Genomic DNA, 19,360 nt, shown 5'->3' with positions numbered 1-19,360 from the left:
ACAACGGTGGAATGTTTTGTCTTGAAGCCGGATCACATGTTTTGCTGGTTAATTGACTTCATCCTAGCTGGAGGAACCGTGCTCGACTAATCCACCCGGGATTAATATCACTCCAGGTGAGCTGGCTTACAACTTCTATTGAATAGCAGAACATGTATTGACCTTAGAGACACCAAATTTCCTTCTTAGCACTGGAAAACGGTCTGGGCAGAGAGAGGAGTTTGAAATGACAGTGTCACTTGTGTCTGGATGGTGAAAAAATAAATAATTGGAACTACTCATGCTTTAGGCAAAATCAATCTCTGTTGATGATCAGGGCCACCTGAAGCCTGTATGCTATGTGTGCATGCTTTTATGTAATCATTGCTCTCAATAACTCCTTACATCTAGGTCAGCATGGCCTACATGGTAGACAATGGGGGAGAGGCAAATAGAATGGCTCCTCCTTCACCCCATCCAGTAGTAATATATCAGGTTATTTTTTAGTTCATGCATTTTCTTTGCAGTGTCTGAACCCCTTGATGATATCTGGTGAAGTAATGATATTTTAAGTGTCAAGTTCTGCCTTGTAGCAGGTATTTGCTCCCCTGATTCTGCCCAGCTTCTTACTGGAGATGGGGCCTGAGGCAAGAGGCTCAACTCGCCTCATGGCTGGTTAACCGCTGAAGCAGGGTCACTGTTAACTACAATTGCTTTTGTCTATTACTAGTTACTAGCAGTAGCTAACTGCAGCACTGGCATTTTTTCATAAAGAAGTCTTAATAGTCAAGGTTTTTCTGAATTCAAAGTTGTTTCCATACAACTGAGGATAAAGACATTGGAAAATATTTTGCATGCAGGCCTGACCATGACACATTTTGGATGCAGCACGAATCTTATATAAAGTTAGCAAGATTTTAACTTCTAGATCCTCCTGTGTTGGAACGGACCACTTTCCCTAGAGAATTATGATTCAGTTTTCCATTACGTTAGTGGACAGTGAGCTATGAATAGTTGAGTTAAAAATAGATAGAGTAAAAAGTAATTGTTAAATAATTGCAAACATGTCTTTTATATTTGGCAATCTTAAAATACAGACCCACAGATATTTTACTTCTATTTCACTTCTATACAACAATGGAAGTTTAAGTTACTATAATTAGCATGACTGCCACCTATCTTAACACAGATACTATATCACCATACATCAGTTTTGCAGTGTATTAGATTGAACAAGCAATTAGATGAGCACTTGTTCAAGTCCCACAGTGGGACAGTAAAAAAAGTGATGTAAATTTTTGCAAATAGAATAAAAGAAATGATAAAAGTCCCCTAAATACCCCATTTATTATAAAACTCCCACATATAATATTAAAAATCACCACGCAATCCGAACATGTATGGTATTGCCACGTCCGTACAATAAACCTGTACAATAAAATAAATTATTATCTGTATGTTGGATAACGTATTAGGATTTTTGCGCCTCCAACCAGACAAAAAAGCAATCAAAAGTTATGAAAAGTTATCAGTTACACCACAATATTTCCAATAAAAAGTACAACATATTCTGCAAAAAATAAGCCCTAACACAGCTCAATCAACAAAAAAAATCAAAATGTTACACCTCTTAAGAGACAGCAATGTAAAAGCAAGTGATTTTTCTCTTGAAATGTGTTTTTATTCTGCATAATTATTCAAACATAAATGGGATATCTCCGTAGTCGTACTGATCCATAGAACATATATACCATGATATCTATGCTTAGACGGTAATAAATGTAATAAATGGGTTATAGCCAATCCCCAAAAAAGTATTACTATACTCCTTGAGGGGTTTAGTTTTCAAATGGGGCCACTTTTTCCGGGGGTTTCTCTTGTCCTGGTATGTTATAGGCTGAGCAAATGCCACATAGCACCTGAAATTTGTTTCAGGAAAAAAGTGTGATGGCGCTCCTTCCCTTCTGCACTCAGTTATGGATCCATAAAGTGGTTAACATCCACATGTGGGGTATTGCCAGACCTGTGAGAAACTGCACAACAAAATCCAAGATGTCATTTCATCCTGCATGAACATATTAATTTTAGAGCTAAGTAAACATTTTATTGTCAAAGTTTGAAAATTCTGTATAGAACCTCCATTTCAATGCTTAAACGGTTAACAAGCTTGACAATGGCTGTTTTAAATAGTTTGAGGGGTGCACTTTAAAAAATGTGGTACTTTGTGGGGAGTTTCTCATAAATAGAACTTTTAAAACCCCTATAAGTATGAAAAAAACCTCTAAAATAATTGAGTTAAAATTTTTGTGAAAATCTGGAAAATTGCTGATTGATTTGTACGCCTCCTAACATCCTAATACAAGAAAATAATTATAACTATCTGTATGATGAGCATAACATTTAGAAATCAGGAGATTCGCTAACTATTCACAATTTTCAACAGAGATAAAAAAAAAATTGGTTGGGGCTAAAATTATAAAATATACAGTTCAGATTTACATACAAATTCAACTTGAGAACAAACCTACAGAACCTATCATATATGTAACCAGGGGACTGCCTGTATTGTTTTCTGAACTAGTCATTCATTTTTTTTCTGGAAGGAAAACTTCCTCACTTACAGATGTAGCAGTTATTCTTACATGACATGCTATTCGCTGCAATTGTACATCTGTACAAGAGATAAAACTTAGGTGCGACTTAGATTTATGTCTATATGCACATACAAATATTCACCAGAATGAAAGGCCAAAAATGTTCAATATCTTTATGTCAGCAAACATAGAAGATATAATATAGGGTCTAAATAGTAGAGTTATAATAGGGGGGTTGTAATAAGGAGTTATTAGCTGTACAACTGCACATCTCCTCACTTTAATAGATAAATAGATGACCCTACCCCCATAAGAACATCAGAATACATAACCTCTTTTATTTGTACAGGGCACATAACACAAGTTCCATAACCCAATTGGCTCACTTGAACCAGTGCAGGATGGAGAGGAGGTAACCAGAATCATAGACTGTAAGCTCTTGCCAGCAGGGCCCTCACTCCATTAGTTCCATATGACTTCTATTATTATTATTACTACTACCATATTATTATTATTAATATAACACCACAATTATTGGGGCATATCATATGTTGTTCCTTGCAATCCCATAACATGAAATACAATGGAGCAATGGCCGCATTTCCATCAGGTTTTCCAGCGTTTTCAGGGATTACGATGCTGGGACAGGTATTTGGAAGGGGATTTTGGTGCAAGTGATCGGATTTTGGCGCAATCACGTCATCTTTCATGTGACAGAAATCGGGGGCGGGCCGTTGGACGATCCGACTGATTCGGACAAACCGCGGAATTTAACTTAAAAATTGTGCCGCATCCAATGCATTTACATAAACTGGGAAGAAGATGGTGAACTCCGGCGGACCCGATCAGGGAAGCGACTCATTTAGGAAATTGGCCGGACGATCTTATTGAATCGCGACAGAGTGCATTATCGTTGGTCAATGCACTTCGGGTGAACTCTGTAGGATAGGTAAGTAAATGTGCCCAATGTTCTTTGTATAACAATTTGTAATATAGTATACTTGTAGGGAACAGATCTAGATTTACTGCATGTCTTGCATGTTTTTGTGTTAGTTACGTAAGTTATAGTGCTCTCCACTTAATACATCAATAATCACCTTCTGCTACTAATACTCTGCACCATATAAGGGACAATTGTTATTTAGTCTTGTGAATCATGATTCCATTAAAGGTAAAAAAGCAAGAGAACTATTAGAGCAAATCTCATTTATAGCTTTTGGAAGCAGAGGGTTCATGGATAAGTAAAATACATTTGACATAAGGAAATTAATGGACTGATAGAATGATATACATGCATATACAAAGCATGAGGATGTATACAGAAAATCTGGATAGAAGTTGCTGCTGCATTCTCTCATTTCTTGGCTTTTCAAACAATAAGTTTTGGCTTGTGATGGATTTATAGTGATAGTTAAATAGCAACTTACAGGTATTTCTGTTTGGGCACAAATTGGTTCAATTTAGGTTTGACGGAAGGGGTGTAGATTTTAGAATTTATTTACGGTAAGTGAAATCTACCATCAAAATCAAGCAAGGATAAACTCAGACCCAAGCACAATGACTGCGAAAATATTCTTATATTTGTTATCCATAGCCTCCTTGTTGTAGCTACACCGGCTGTTAGTGTCAAGAATCACTTCTCCCTCCCACTGTGTTCTTACTGCTCAATGTTGCTGAGATTACAGGAGGTGCTTTACAGAGGGGCTAGGGTAGCACCTCAAGCATAATTTTGAGTTTAGAAGGAAGGAGGTCATGAATAACAAATATAAAAAGATTACCACAGTCACAGTGCCTGCAGCTATGAGTAATGTCGCTAGATTATCATGATGAATTTTGATGGTAAATTTCCTTTAATTTATAGCTGTGTAATAAACATATTATGGATATTTTAAAGATACCTGCAAAGGATAGAAGGTAAAAGTTTATTAGGCTAAAGTTTGGGAAGGCATCTAAACCAGAGGGAGTTACACTGAGGTACTAAAGTTTGCAGCCAGTTTTTTTAAAAATCTGACAAGTGCCTCTTAGTGCCATAATAACTTTTTAACAGTTTTACTTATGTTACTGATTTTGAGATTCTCATGACACATTGTAGTTTATATTAGTAGTATAATTTTGCTGATTGGTCGGGTATTTGGGGGGTAAAAATGTAATAATTTAGGAAAAATTTGAAGAAAACTTTTGCCATTTGTATTTCCACAATTTTTTTTTACTTTTCGCTATTTTTTACGAATTTTAGAAGATTTATAGTTATATAGTAGCAAGTTCTCACGCATGCACTACTACCACCTCCACACTCCGCTTGCACTACTACATCCTCTGCATATGGCTTACACTACTACCTCCTCCACACATGTGTGCACTACTACTACTTCTACTAACACAACGCATTTACAAGTGCGGTTGGCGGGAAGGGAAAACAGACTTTGGGGGGCATAACGCTAGGAAAAACGGACGGTGGTGGGAATAACACAAAAAAAAACAGATGATTTGGTTATAATAGTGATTGTGTAACAGGACCTACAGGACAGATCACATGTATCTCTCCAACACCACAAAATACAGAATGATGGCGTTGGAGAGCGGCGGATCTGTCCAGACTTACATAGATCAGTCATGACAGTAAGGCACTGTACCTTAATTACAGATGTTTTCTGATATGCAAATTAACTTTTCTGACTCATTTCTGGTGTTTGTGACTCTTTTCTCTCTCACCCTAGCAGTGAACCAGGCCCCATTATTCTGACTGACAGCTGTGTCTCTTCAAATCCCTGCTCTGTCTCCTTGTACTTAGGGACTGTTTACTAATATTCAACTACAGACATATGAAGTTCAATGTGTAGAATGGAAATATTGGGGCAGATTTACTTACCCACTCCTATCGCGATTCCCGCGGTGCGTTGTCCGGCGAGGATTCAGAGCTGCCGCGATTCACTAAGGTTGTGCGTTCAATTTCCTTCATGTGTTGCTTCCCTGCTAAGATCTGCTGGAGTTCACCACCTTCTTCCTGGTGCATGTAAGTGCTTCATCTTGCGACACAATTTCGTTTTTAAATTCCGCGGTTTGTCCTAATCGGGTTTTCCGACGGCATGCCCCCTGATTTCTGTCGCATGCATGCCGGTGCACCACAATCCGATCCTATGCGCCAAAAACCTGCAATTCGGCACAAAAAGGAAATATTCTGGAAACCCAACAGAATCGCGGTCTGCAGACTCTTAGTTAATGAGCCCCATTGGGGCAGATTGGGGTCCATTCGCCAGGCAGCGGCACGTTCTCCGTTGAGGATTCGGGTCTTCTGGCGATTCACTAAGGTCGTGCGCCCGATGTCTACCAGGTGTTGCTGCTGCGCTGAAGTCCGCCAGAGTTCGCTGGAGTTCACCGTCCTATCTTGGGTGCAGGTAAGTGCGTGTCAAGCGACACATTTTTTTTAAATTTTGAGGTTTTTCCGAATCCATCGGGTTTTCTGACGGCCACACCCCCCGATTTCCGTTGCTTGTTACATTCATGACATGTGACCAGTGACATCATTGTTGTCCTTTAGCCTTCTAAGAATAGCAAACTGTACACCATGTATGTGACATCACAGCAGCCTGCATGGAGGATGGAAAGGAGTAGAAGTCCATGGAGACAGCTGTGACTTCACGTGGTCAGATACATGCCTGGGGTACAGTGCTAATCTGCCAGTCTGAAGATATTAGAAGGTCTTGTATAATCATACTTCCATAACCTCTAAACTTGAAGGATGTGGCTGAATACAGAGCACTTTGGTTCACTGGTGTGAGAGATCTTTTCTGCACAGCCCCTTCCTTCTCCTGCAGCAGGCTTCTAACTTTAATATTAAAGCACTTACTCATAGCAATGGAGAGGGGCTGTGATATTTTCAGTGAAGGCATAATACACATCTGTGCTCTAGAGTTCTCCAAATTCAGCTACAATCCTGGAGTATACCTTACATAGCTCTACAGGGCTGCTACCTAATACTGTCTGCAACCCAGAAGTGCGGACATATTTCCTTTAAACACATCAGATTCTTTTTTTGGTCAGATAAGCAATTTTCTGCCCTCCATGAGCATGCATGTATTGTATATTGAGGAGAAGAGTTTGGAAGACTGGTAACTAATGATGTATAGGAACAGTTTTATGGGTCCATGTACATTGTACATTGTTAGAAGATGGCTTTATTTGATTATTTGAGCTCGTAGTCTTTAACTTAATCTGGCTCAAACAGGCAGGAAGGAAGTTTTTAAAATGAAAGGAAATCGTCTTTTATTTCCACATGTGGATTTATTTATTAAAATCTTCTTGTGGGAATGAGGTGTGGCAGGCTGGGGAATTACAATATTTATAAAGTACAGCAACGGCTTCTACGGCAAGTACGGCTTCTATTTAGTTCAAAGAAAAATTCCTTAATCTATTCACTTAAATACGAGATAAAGTCCTCTGTTTGTTGTCATTTGGAAATCTGAAGTAGTAGATTAAGGCAGTTTGTAATTGTGATCCTTAAGCCAAAAGCTAAAGTAAATGCTTTCCAAACAAAATAAAGAAATGAGCTAGGGCAAGAAAATATACATTTTTCATTTTCATTTTTTACCAATAGCAATATGAATCAGACTTCAACCCAATGTTACAGTAATTTTTCAATATAAGTACACTAATCAAGTAATATCTTTGAAAATAGTGCAAAATAATTTCTAACTGATGGGATACAATAAGATGACATGAGAAGTATTAGTATGTAGCAAAATTTTAGGAGTCAGGGATAGTGGAACCACTGAACCACAGACAATGACATAAGCCGACACCTGGGAGCAGAGCCTAAGTGACACCCAGGTTTCACCAGAGCTGTATACCACCAGGTATGACTTTGCCCTTGGTGGTGGCCATGGCAAGGTACAGAATCGTAATGCTGAAACTGAGTCGTGGACGGGCTGCGGTACAGGATCAGATTCAGGTACAAGGCAGAAGGTCAGGGCTGGCAGCAGAGGAGCGAAGTCAGGAACGGAATAGGGGTCCCAACAGGAAATCCCTATAAACGCACAGGACATAGGGAAACAAGCTTTCTCTAGGGCACAAGACACAAAAATCCGGAAGGGGTCAAAGGAAGGGGCTGGCTACTTATCAGGTCACGCAGCCTGCAGCACCAATTAGCGGCACGCTGGCCCTTTAAGTCTCGCAGAGCTGGCGCACACGCGAACTGGAAGGCGGGGACGCGCATGCTGGACTGCAGGAAACACCACTCGATGGTGGAGAAGTGGCTGGCGTGGAGGGCAGGGGCACCAGTGACACAAACTCTTGTAGTAAAATATCTAGAAGTAATGGGCTGAGACTTTGGACACTCTGACACTGATCACTGGGGGATAATGAATTATAATATGTTATATACTTGCGTCCATCAGTAGAGGAATCTGATTGCTGCTCCGTCCAGAATCCATGGCATGTGAAACACCTGCAGTGGGGAAATAAAGTATTATTATGTTCTCCCACCTAAAAAGATAAGCGAGGCCTATAATTGACATCATAGGTAGATTCTCATAAGAGACAAAATGAGAAAACAAATCCAGAAAATCACATTGATTTTTTAAAGAATTTATTTGCAAATTATAGTGGAAATTAGGTATTTGTTATATATCCTTTGTTGGCAATGACCGAGGTCAAAGCTTTTTTGTAAGTCTTCACAAGGTTGGCACACACTGTTGCTGTTATGCTGGCCCATTCCACCAAACAGATCTCATCTAGAGCAGTGAGATTTTCTATTGGGTTAAGATCTGGAGACTCCACAACCTTGAAATGCTATTTATAAAGCCACTGCTTCATTGCCCTGATGGTGTGCTTGAGATCATTATCATGCTGAAAGACCCAGCCACGTTTCATCTCCAATGCCCTTGCTGATGGATGGAGGTTTTTACTCAAAATCTCACCATAAAGTGCCCCATTCTTTCTTTCATGTACACAGATCAGTTGTCCTGGTCCCTTTGCAGAGAAGCCCCTCGTCATGATGTTGCCCCCCATGCTACCCAGTAGGTCTGGTGTTTTTTGGATGCAACTCAGCATTCATTCTCCTCCACGAAGAGGAAAAGAGTTGTGTTTCTACGTAACAGTTCTACTTTGGTTTCATCTAAACATATGGCATTTACCCAGTACTCTTCTGACAAACTTCAGATGGGCCCGGATATGTACTGGCTTAAGCAGGGGAACACGTCTGGCACTGCAAGATCTGAGTCACTGGCGGCATAGTGTATTACTGATGGTAGCCTTTGTTACGCTGGTCCCAGCTTTCTGCAGGTCACTCACTAGGTCTTCCTGTGTGGTTCTGGGATTTTTGCTCACGGTTCTTGTGATTATTTTAGCCCTAAGGGGTGAGATCTTGCGTGCAGTCCCTGATTGAGGGAGATTATCAGTGGTCTTGTATGTTATCCATTCTCTAATTATTGCTCCCATAGTTGATTTCCTCACACCAAGGTGATTGCCTATTGCAGATTCAGTCATCCCAGCTTAGTGCAGGTAGACAGCTCTTTGGTCTTCACCATAGTGGAGTTTGGAGTGCGACTGAGGTTGTGGACAGCTGTCTTTTAGGATAAGATAATCCTTTATTAGTCCCACAGTGGGGAAATTCACAGCATTACAGCAGCAGAGAGGGTACAGAGAGTGAAGCACAAACTATGACAACAATAATATTAGGGATAAATGAACAAAAAGAAAAGGGGGATAAAAAGACAGAAAAAGAGACAAGCAATGATCGGCAGTTTGATGTTCAGTCTGTAGATGGGACTTGCAGGGACTGGTTAGGTGGGGGGCGCAGGTTACTTCTGTTTGGGCCTTGTTTGTTGAACAGCCTGATGGCAGCGGGGAGGAATGACTTATGATAACACATTTGGGGTGAAGCAGTTGGTCACTGAAGGTGTTCCCCAATGCCACCACAGTGTCATGCAAGGGATGGGAGCTATTCTCCAGAATAGACTTCAACTTACACAGTGTCCTCCTCTCAGCTACCACCTGCACTGTTTCAAGAGGACCCCACAGGACAGAACTGGCTTTCCTAATCAGTTTGTCCAGTCTGCTCCTCTCCCTAGCTGAGATGCTGCTACACCAGACTACACCAAAGAAGATGGCTGATGCCACTACAGAGTTGAAGAAGGTCTTAAGAAGAGCCCCCCGCACTCCGAATGCCCTCAGCCTCCTCAGCAGGTGTAGCCGGCTCTGACCCCTCCTGTGAAGTGCGTTTATGTTTTCTGCCCACTCCAGTTTATTGTTGAGGAGGACACCCAAGTAGTTATAGGACTTCACTGCCTCAATGTCTGTCCCATGGATAATCACCGGTTGAGAAGGAGGACTGTGCTTATGAAAGTCCACCACCATCTCCTTGGTCTTCCCAGCATTAATCCTAAGGTGGTGTTATACTGATAACAAGCTCAAACAGGAGCCCTTACTATAGGTAATGAGTGGAGGACAGAGGAGCCTCTTATAGAAGAACTTACAGATCTGTGAGAGCCAGAAATCTTTCTTGTTTGTAGGAGACCAAATACTTACTTCCACCATCATTTGTAAATAAATCCTTAAAAATCAGACAGAGTAATTTTCTGGGTTTTTTTCTCACATTTTGTCTATCATAGTTGAGGTTCTACCTATGATGTCAATTACAGGCCTCGCTCATCTTTTTAGGTGGGAGAACTTGCACAATTGGTGGCTAACTAAATCCTTTTTTTCTCACTGTACCTGTGTTTGAAATACTTGAGGGGCAAGTAAAGGGGATGCTGTTGCCTCTAGTGCCAACCACTGTTTTTAATGTACCCATGTTACAAAAGCAAATTACATGTTCAGAAAAACAATATTCAGATATCCAGTTCCTGATGTTAAGAACTTAAATATTATGTGCATGTGGTTATTGTGCAGTGCAACATCTAATACAGTAATCTCTTCTCTCCAGGTTGCAATAAGCTTATAGGGTACTTGGTTATACTTCCTACTGACAAACTAAGTACTGGAATGCTGATATGCCTGTATGTTAAAAAGAATGTGTAATTTGTGTCCCTTGTGTTTCAGGGTTGCTAAAGCAATGAAGGTCCCTGTGTATGAAACTCCAACTGGCTGGAAATATTTTGCAAACTTAATGGATTCTGGACGCTGTTCATTGTGTGGAGAGGAAAGTTTTGGCACAGGTAATCAACAATATTCCTTTATTATTATTTAGAAGCTTGATGCAGGCTACTACCTTGGCTTTGGTCAACTTCTATTACAGAGATGAAGAGAAGAACAAATAATGCTACACAGAATCTACGTCAAAGATAAAAAGGTATTAATAAGTAAGTGGCACAAGCAAAACTGGCAAAAGATATAGAATAATAGTTAATGGTTTTCTGCTTCACTATTGTGTAGCTGCTTGCCTTGTCTATGTACAAATGAAAAACCTTTCTGTAACACGTACAGTTCCCTAAATCAATATAAGAGACGACGGCGCAAAAGAAACAAGGTGGTAAGGTCCAAAATACACCACTGAAAAAGTCTAAAACTATATGAATGTTCTTATGCTTCTACGTCTACCTCTTTCTAGTTACTTATTGTTAAACATAACAATTCATTTCTTGTCAAATCTTTCCCTTTTGTGGATGGCACGTTCAAAGGCCAAGAAAAACAATCACAGTAAACATAACCATGTGTTGAATTATGAGAAAATAAAAGAAAGACTAATTACAGGAAGTTGATTTTAAATGTTCACTGTGGTTTCACGGTTTTAAACCCTATTCCATATCGATAGCAATAACTTGGTGATAAAAACAGAATAGTCACAAACATGAAGATCTGTAATCTGTTAATGTGATTCAGCCACATGCCTGTAAAACAAGGAATAGAACTATTTTTATAGCATCAGATTTTTGTGTTGGCCTGTAAATAAAAGCAATTCTTCTCCTATAAAAGGGCAGACAGTTTTGAAACAATCTTAAACAGAGTTTCCCAGAACGTTTCTTTGGCAGAGTATCTTGGAGCTGAATTCATGTTTTCTAAAACCCTTCCATTTCTGTAGAAGTGCATGGAGAATGTCGGAGATGTACGACTTGTGATGCAACGTGCCAACTTGAGAGCTGAGAGAGGCCTGGGAGCAGTTGTGATTTCATCTGTCAGTCTGCTCATCTTATACAGTTGTGTCTCTAAATTCCAGAAATGTTTGGGTTTTGAGTTGTCTTTGTTGCCTGCACATATTCCATAGGGTCATTAATTTAGGAGTTGACACCTTGCCATCTTTCCAGTGAGTTTTGTTCAATGTTTTTTCACTGGATATTTGTGCACAGGCTCTGACTGGCCAACAGGTGAAGAGCTGAATCCACCAATGGCTGGTTGGCGCCCCAGGCCTTGCATTAGTTATGCAGACCCCTCACAGCATACAAATATAATTCAGCATACAGCATGTAACCCACCCTATACTAATATGGGTAGATTATCTAGCAATCTCCCCAGTTTATTTTTAGATACTGTAGATGTTTTGCATACCTTAGATGACATATAAATATAATAACTAGACAACCAGTATCCTTCCTCCTTGGGCCTTTTCAATCACACATAGGAGCTCAGTCACATTGTAGCATCTTTCTACTGCCTGAGGCCTGCTACTTTATGGGCATCTATTCTTTGGTCACAGAGCTAAGAGGGCCTAAGTTACCTCTAAAGGCAGGCAGCAGATTACTTAGAGGGCTTCTAGAACTGTAATAGTCCAATGTGAGGGCTACAAAGCAAGATGGGTCAGCTATGTGTTAGGAATTTGTGAATGGATATCAAGTAATATTTGCATTGAGCTTTACAGTGGTGAGCCCCATGAAAAGATATTACTGGTGGGCCCTCTGCACTCCAGTCTGACACTAGGCAATACTATCAGAGAATAGATCAGTAAAATTCTATTAACAATGAAATCATCATATTTACTGAGAGAATTACATTTAACCTGGCATACATGGTTAATTAAGTTTTATAGAATAATAAATAAGTTATGGGTCCAATAGCAAACCTTTAAATGCACTTCCTACCCCAAAGATTTACCACATCCAAATGGAATTTATGACGATGGAACCCCTGCTGGATACATGCGTGTGACCACAACAGTTGTGGTGCATTGTGTGCATTTTTACAATACTGTGGCATCATTGTTTCATTATCACTGTACCGTGATATAGTTGGATATATTATTACTGTGTACAATACCCTGCTCCTACCTTAAGAGATAACTTACTATTATTACCCCAATGATTGTCATGTTACACCCACATGACATGACAATTAAAGCACTCTGCGTCCCTGGTACCGTACCATAAAAATTGTCAACAAAAAACTATTTCACTGAAAATTTAACCAATGAGTTCGCAGCCATTACTGCACATTATCAACCATAAAATCTGTAGATGTAAAATTATGGGTTTTTATACACTGTATGAATACTTGTGTATTGGGTAAAGAAAATAATTAAATAGATCTTTATATGTCCTGTACCGAAAAAGGTATGTCTTGGAAACTTTTGATTTGTTGGGGCCTTGAGCAAGACATCCCTCAATTACTAGCTAGCAGATGCAACCATTCTCATAAAGACACCATCAACTTTTAACTTGTCTAGCTTCTTTGAAAATGGAAAACTATTACAGGGAAGAATGATGACATTTAGTACACAATCACTTTTCTTCTTCTAGGTTCAGATCATCTCAGAGAAAAGGATGGCCTTTGGGCTGTGTTAGTCTGGCTTTCAATTATGGCTGCTCGTAAGCAGGGTGTAGAAGAGATTGTTCAAGATCACTGGACAAAGTTTGGAAGGCACTATTACTGCAGGTAACCTCTTCTCATCAATGTCAGGGCACAGCCAATCAACTCCATTCTGACCACCCTCTGAGCAAGGAGTTGAATATCAGATGTAGGCTACGCCAAATTTAGACTGTCACAAGGCCAATGCCAGACAATGACATAGATTGAATAACTTGAGCCAGTTTTTCCTTTTACCACTTGTCTTGTTTTAGCCCTATTGTTGTAAGTATGGTCTATAAAGGACAAAGTGCTGCATTATTTGGCACAAAGGGCCTAGGTGCCAATAAAGGCCACTTTTATGCATGAAATGTGAAATGCTCTATGGTAGAGTTATGGATTCTTTAGGAATGGAAAGTCACTATTATGTTGAAACGTAGTTTTAAGGAATTTTAGTCCTGACTAGTCTATTGATACACCAAGTGTTTGTAGGGAAAATATGTTGTTCTCAATAACATGGTTAGATGAAACAAAAGGTATGAGAGCCCTGCTCACAAGAGCTTACAGTCTTTGAGATATTGGGTGACATGTATCTTTGTATTGTTTTTTTTTGGTATAATTGAGACTTTTGGTAGCCTTTTTGTATCTCATGTATGTTCATGTCTTTTTTTGTTGTGAAAAAAGAAAAAATGTGAAAAAATGTCTTTTTTCTTGTGTTTAGTTTTTCCTTTGTTTAGACTTTTTGTTGAAAATGTCTCAAATCTACTTGGACACAAGCCATATGAGAGGGTTATCCACAGGAATGGACACTACTTTCAATTTTGGATTTGAGGCCCGCATTTTTAAGCACTCTAGTCACACCCCAGGGAGGTGACAACATATCAGGGTGTGGTCACACGTTTGAATACATTGCAGAAAAGCATGCGTTTTACATTTTACTATGTGATAGGTTGGCTTGAAAGTGTTTTTCTTCATTGCTGGTGTTAGCGCCTGTTTCAACATTTTCACAGCCGCTTACTCTTCCAATGAAGGAAAAATGCTTTGTAACTAGCCAATTGATTAAGAGTAAGTCAATAGAATGTGAATACATACATTTTTTTTAAGGTAGCAGCCTAAACTTTTAATATCCAGCAGGTTTAAGTTGCAAAAATTGAAACATTTAAAGCATATAAAAAAGGGCCATATCCTGCCATACACGGTATAAATGCCCTTGTATGGCAAGTAGCTATGCAGCTGTACTTCAATAGTGCAATGAACCAGGTGTAGCAAAAATAGAGAAAAGAAATTATTCTTTCGGCAAATGTCACACAAAACATCTGAAAAATAAAGATACATAAGGCATACTGCACAAAGTGATGTACTTGAGAAAAAGACAGCAAAAGTAAGAACTATAAAATGAAAGAACAAGTCAGAACTATAAAATTCTCCATTTCATATATAGTAACAGATATTTCTAATGTTTCTGGTAAACCTACAAAATAAGCAATATCTGAAAGTTTAGTTGGTATCTTTAAACAAGGACACAAACAGAAATATTAGAATAATCATATCATCAGAAGACAATAGTGGATGTAGAACTGTGACTAATCTTGTTCCTAAAAAATGTGACCACTTCAGAACTTCTTAGCTGTATGACAAATGTATATCTAATTGATACTCTTATGGGTATTAAGAGATTTAATTTGTCAGTTAATCATATTAATAATTCTATAAAGAAGAGGTGATAACTCACTATTCATCTATTTATTGAATGTATGATTTCTATTGAAGGTTCTTTTAATTAATTTGCTTTATTGTACAGCAGGTTGTTAAATGAAGGAAATCAGTACAAACCATATAAGTGATCCGATTTGCACCGATTTCCCCTGAATTGCCCCAGGATTTTGGCGCAAGCAATCGGATTGTGGCGCATCGGCGCTGGCATGCACGCGACGGAAATCGGGGGCGTGAATCCCGGCCGGACCCGAATCCACCGCAGAGAACGCGCCGCTGGATCGCCAATGGACTGGGTGCCTTGTCTTTAAAAACGTGAGGGCTATGTCCCCAAATGCAGAGATGCGGCTTCTGTCTATGGGCAGTTGGATGACCTAATTGATATTACAGGCATTCTCTGTACTGTCTGTATGGACACAGCGGCTGCTATAGGGCCCACAGTACAAAGGGCCCGGGATGGACGGTGAAAACAAATCAATGCCATTCTCCTGGACCCTTCGCCCACTGCAGACAGCAACACCTGCTGAACTGGCCCACCTGCACACCTCCACTGTGCTTGCCTGAAGAACTGTCCATCTTCCGGCACAGCCGTATACACTCCTACCCACCAGCCAAAAGCCTGCCTTTCCCCCCACCTGACGGAACAGACACCGAGCCTCCCCCAACCCCACCCAATGGCACAGTTCACTGCCCTGAACTACAAGAGACGTTGCAGCCCCCCCCCGCCCAATGGCACTACCACACACCTCAACCCCCAAAATGTCTCAATCGCCCGCCCCTCCACTCCGCCCAATGGCTGTATAAGTGTATATGGTATGAGTGTATTTGTTGTATATGTGTGTATATGCTATATATACTGCGTGTATGTCTGTATATGCTGTATATACTGTATGTATGTTTGTATATGCTATATATACTGCATGTATGTTTGTATTTGCTGTATGTATACGCAGTATATGTATGTATGCTGTATGTTTATATAGTATGTGTGTTGATTTGTAAAGCCCTGCAGAATTTGTTGGTGCTAAATAAATTATTATAATTATTATAATATTATTTTAATATAATTATTATTGTTACAATAGTTATTATTATTAATAGATTATTCTTTTTTTATATGCCGTATATACTGTATGTAAGTGTGTATATGCTGTACAGGCGGTCCCCTACTTTAGAACACTCGACTTACATACGACCCATAGTTACAAACGGACCTCTGGATATTGGTAATTTATTGTACTTTAGTCCTAGTCTACAATGATCAGCTGTAACAGTTATCACAGGTGTCTGTAATTACGCTTTAATGTTAATATTGATTCTAATGACAACCCAACATTTTTAAAATCCAATTGTCACAAAGACCAAAAAAGTTCTGGCTGGGATTACAATGATAAAATATACAGTTCCGACTTACATACAAACTCAACTTAAGAACAAACCTACAGACCCTATCTTGTATGTAACCCGGGGACTGCCTGTATTTATACGCTGTATGTGTGTATGTATATGCTGTATGTATATGCAGTATGTGGGTATATAGTGTGTTTATACTGAATGTATGTGTATATATGGTGAGTGCATACTGTATGTATAAATTTATGATATATATAGTATGGGGAACATTTAGTAAGGGTTGTGTGCCAGTTTTCTGTTGGACTTTGTTCTTTCTAGTGCAAACTGCTTGCACAAGTGTTTAAGAAGTGCCTGCGCCACATTTGTGCTGCACTATTCTTCACCTAACACAAATTTCAGCACTGAAGGAGGCATTTAGATGCTCAGTCAGACCGTGCACCATATTTATCATGCAAAGTTCAACAGAAATGTGTCGCACGCCCTATGTTAAAGGTATACCATGAAAAAAGTGGTACACTATGTCGGGGCACTGCAGAAGGCACCAGATTCATGCAGAACTTGCACTAGAAATCATGTATCTGGTGCACCCTGCACTCTTGCAAACAGTTTACACTGTTCTTAGTAAATGTGCCCTTATATGTATGGATATAATGGGGCACATTCATTAAGGGTCCATGGACCGCATTTCCGTCGGGTTTCCCGACGATTTCCGTTTTGCGCAGCACTTAACAGCGGTTTTTGTCACACGCTATCGGTTGTGTGGCAATCGTGCCAGCTTTCACGCAACACAAACCGGGAGGGGGCCGCCGGACGATTCAACGGATTTTGACAAACCGCAGGATTTAACATTGAAATTGTGTAACATTCAAAAGAAGACTCAGGCTGAGAGGATGGTGGAAGTGTCATTTTAGGTGCCTATATTTTGGGTTATATAGCAGATAGAACCATGCTTCTCAACTTTCAAATCACATCTGGCTTGTGGTTCTATGAGCAACAGGTTCTAGGAAATACAGATAACTAGATAATTTGATCTTTATCTTCTGCTTGTATTTGCCTTGCAAGTCCTTAGCTGTTGTATCTCTGGTTGTTTAGATCACAAAACCACAAGCCTGATGCTGTATGAAAGATAAAAGTATGTTCGTTAATTTGATACCCAAACCATTACTGATTACTGATATAGTGGGTTCTAGCTTGCATAGAACACAATATAGGCATATAAAGTGGAGCTCCCCTTGCAGCCTATGCGCCTGACTTCCCACTGAACAAAGATGACAGTTTTCTGTTAATATTCACATGACTAGACCTTGAGATTTCAAGGTAAATGGGTGAGATTTACTAGTTTAGTGGAATAAAAGTAGGTGACAGGTTCCCTTTAAATGATTAGCAGAACACATCATTGGATCCTTTGCTTATCTACAGAAGAGAAATAAATTGTATCAAATATGATGATATGTCTTTCTGTTGTCCCATTGACTATTTATTTTTGTATAACTAAAACCAGAAAAAATTAAATGAGTGACTGAAGCAGAAACAGAAATGATCAATGGTTGTATTCTATTCTTGTTATATGTAACAAGATGTCATTTAAAAACAATGATTTGTTGCAAAGTTTGGTATAGAATCAATTATGTAAAAAAATTAATCAATGAGTGTTTCTCTACTCTTTGGAGTTTATATGTGTGCTCCTTTTTCTTTGCAGTATTTAGACATACAACATTGTCATTGGTCTGTATTCTTTTACAGATTTGACTATGATGGCCTTGAACCCAGAACAGCTTTCTTCATTATGAAGGATCTGGAGTCTACAATAACTGAAAAGACATTTACTAGTCAGCAGTTTGCAGTTGGAAGCCACATGTACAGTGTGGAGAAAACAGATAGTTTTGAATATGTGGACCCTGTAGATGGGACTGTGACAAAGAAGCAGGTAGGAGAATAATGATGGCTTATTAGCTTTTCAACCAAATACAAGTTATGTTGCAGAATCTATGGCATTTGTACCTCTTGTACTTGTCAGCTCTCCTGAGATGTCTGTTTTGGTATGTAATTTTATTATAAATTAAATAACAATTCTATCTTGAAAACAATTTTGTGTTTAACTGCAGAGGGACCAACAGTTGGTTGACCTCTTCAGGGTGCATGGGGGCATTACAACAGCACATCTAAGCTGTTAAAGGAAATCTACCATCAAAATCAAGCATGGATCAACCATGGACACTTACTCATTGAACCAGGAACCCAGACTTTGGCTATCCTCTTTTAATTATCCATGGCTTCTTTCTTTCTAAAATCAGCCTTTAAAATTATGCTACTGAGCTAGGGCACTGGGCAGACATCACCTGAGCCCCTCTGTGCTGCAGCTGCACCGTGAGGAGCACTTCCCACTTTGTGAGATTACAGCAGGCAGAGAGAAGTAGGAAGTACTGACCAGGAGCATGGGGTAGGATGAGATAGTAAAAATGTCCCTGGTTTATTATGCTTGATTGTGATGGTAGATTTTCTTTAAGGATGTGCCTCATATTTGTAGCCGAAATCTGTTCAAAGTAGAATAGGGTTCAATTTTAATGCTTTTTGGAAATTTTGTGCCATATGAAAAAATGTACTTTAAATACAGTTTAACCCCTTCCATCACCCTGAAGTAACTATACGTCATAGGGTGTGGGTAGTTCAAACACCTTGAAGTAGAGTTACGTCATGGTGATCGCGCGGGTTTAAAAGCTGAGCCTTATTTAATATAGTGTTTTTATTAGGGTACACGTAACAAGTTCTGGGTGGATGACTTGCTGAAAACTGCACTGACACGCAAAGCGGATTGTTATTGTCCCTTATGCACATGCCATTGTATTTTAAACATGATTTCACAGTATAATGAACCAAAATCTGACACCCTGGCCAATATTTATCTATAGTGAGGCGAACTGCACTAAGTGCAGTTTGCATCATGAATGTGCAGGGTGTGCCAGATTATTGAATACTGGCATATCCAGTTAAACTGATCTGGGTCCTTTCAT

At 39.5% G+C, this 19,360-nt stretch overlaps 1 protein-coding gene across 2 annotated transcripts in view; it reads left to right on the top strand.

Annotated features, from left to right (window-relative positions):
- PGM5 (phosphoglucomutase 5) overlaps positions 1–19,360 on the top strand; it is a 154,543-nt gene that overhangs the window by 107,138 nt on the left and 28,045 nt on the right. For both annotated transcript variants that reach the window (XM_072151397.1, XM_072151386.1), the window contains 3 exons: positions 10,611–10,726; positions 13,238–13,373; positions 18,093–18,276. In XM_072151397.1, coding sequence (XP_072007498.1) covers positions 10,611–10,726; positions 13,238–13,373; positions 18,093–18,276 — 436 coding nt within the window. The remainder of the gene's footprint in view (positions 1–10,610; positions 10,727–13,237; positions 13,374–18,092; positions 18,277–19,360) is intronic.

This window comes from Engystomops pustulosus, chromosome 1, assembly GCF_040894005.1.
Source record: "Engystomops pustulosus chromosome 1, aEngPut4.maternal, whole genome shotgun sequence".
Lineage (NCBI taxonomy): Eukaryota > Metazoa > Chordata > Amphibia > Anura > Leptodactylidae > Engystomops > Engystomops pustulosus.
Note: the sequence above shows the minus strand (reverse complement) of the source record. Positions and strands in the feature narration are given on the sequence as shown.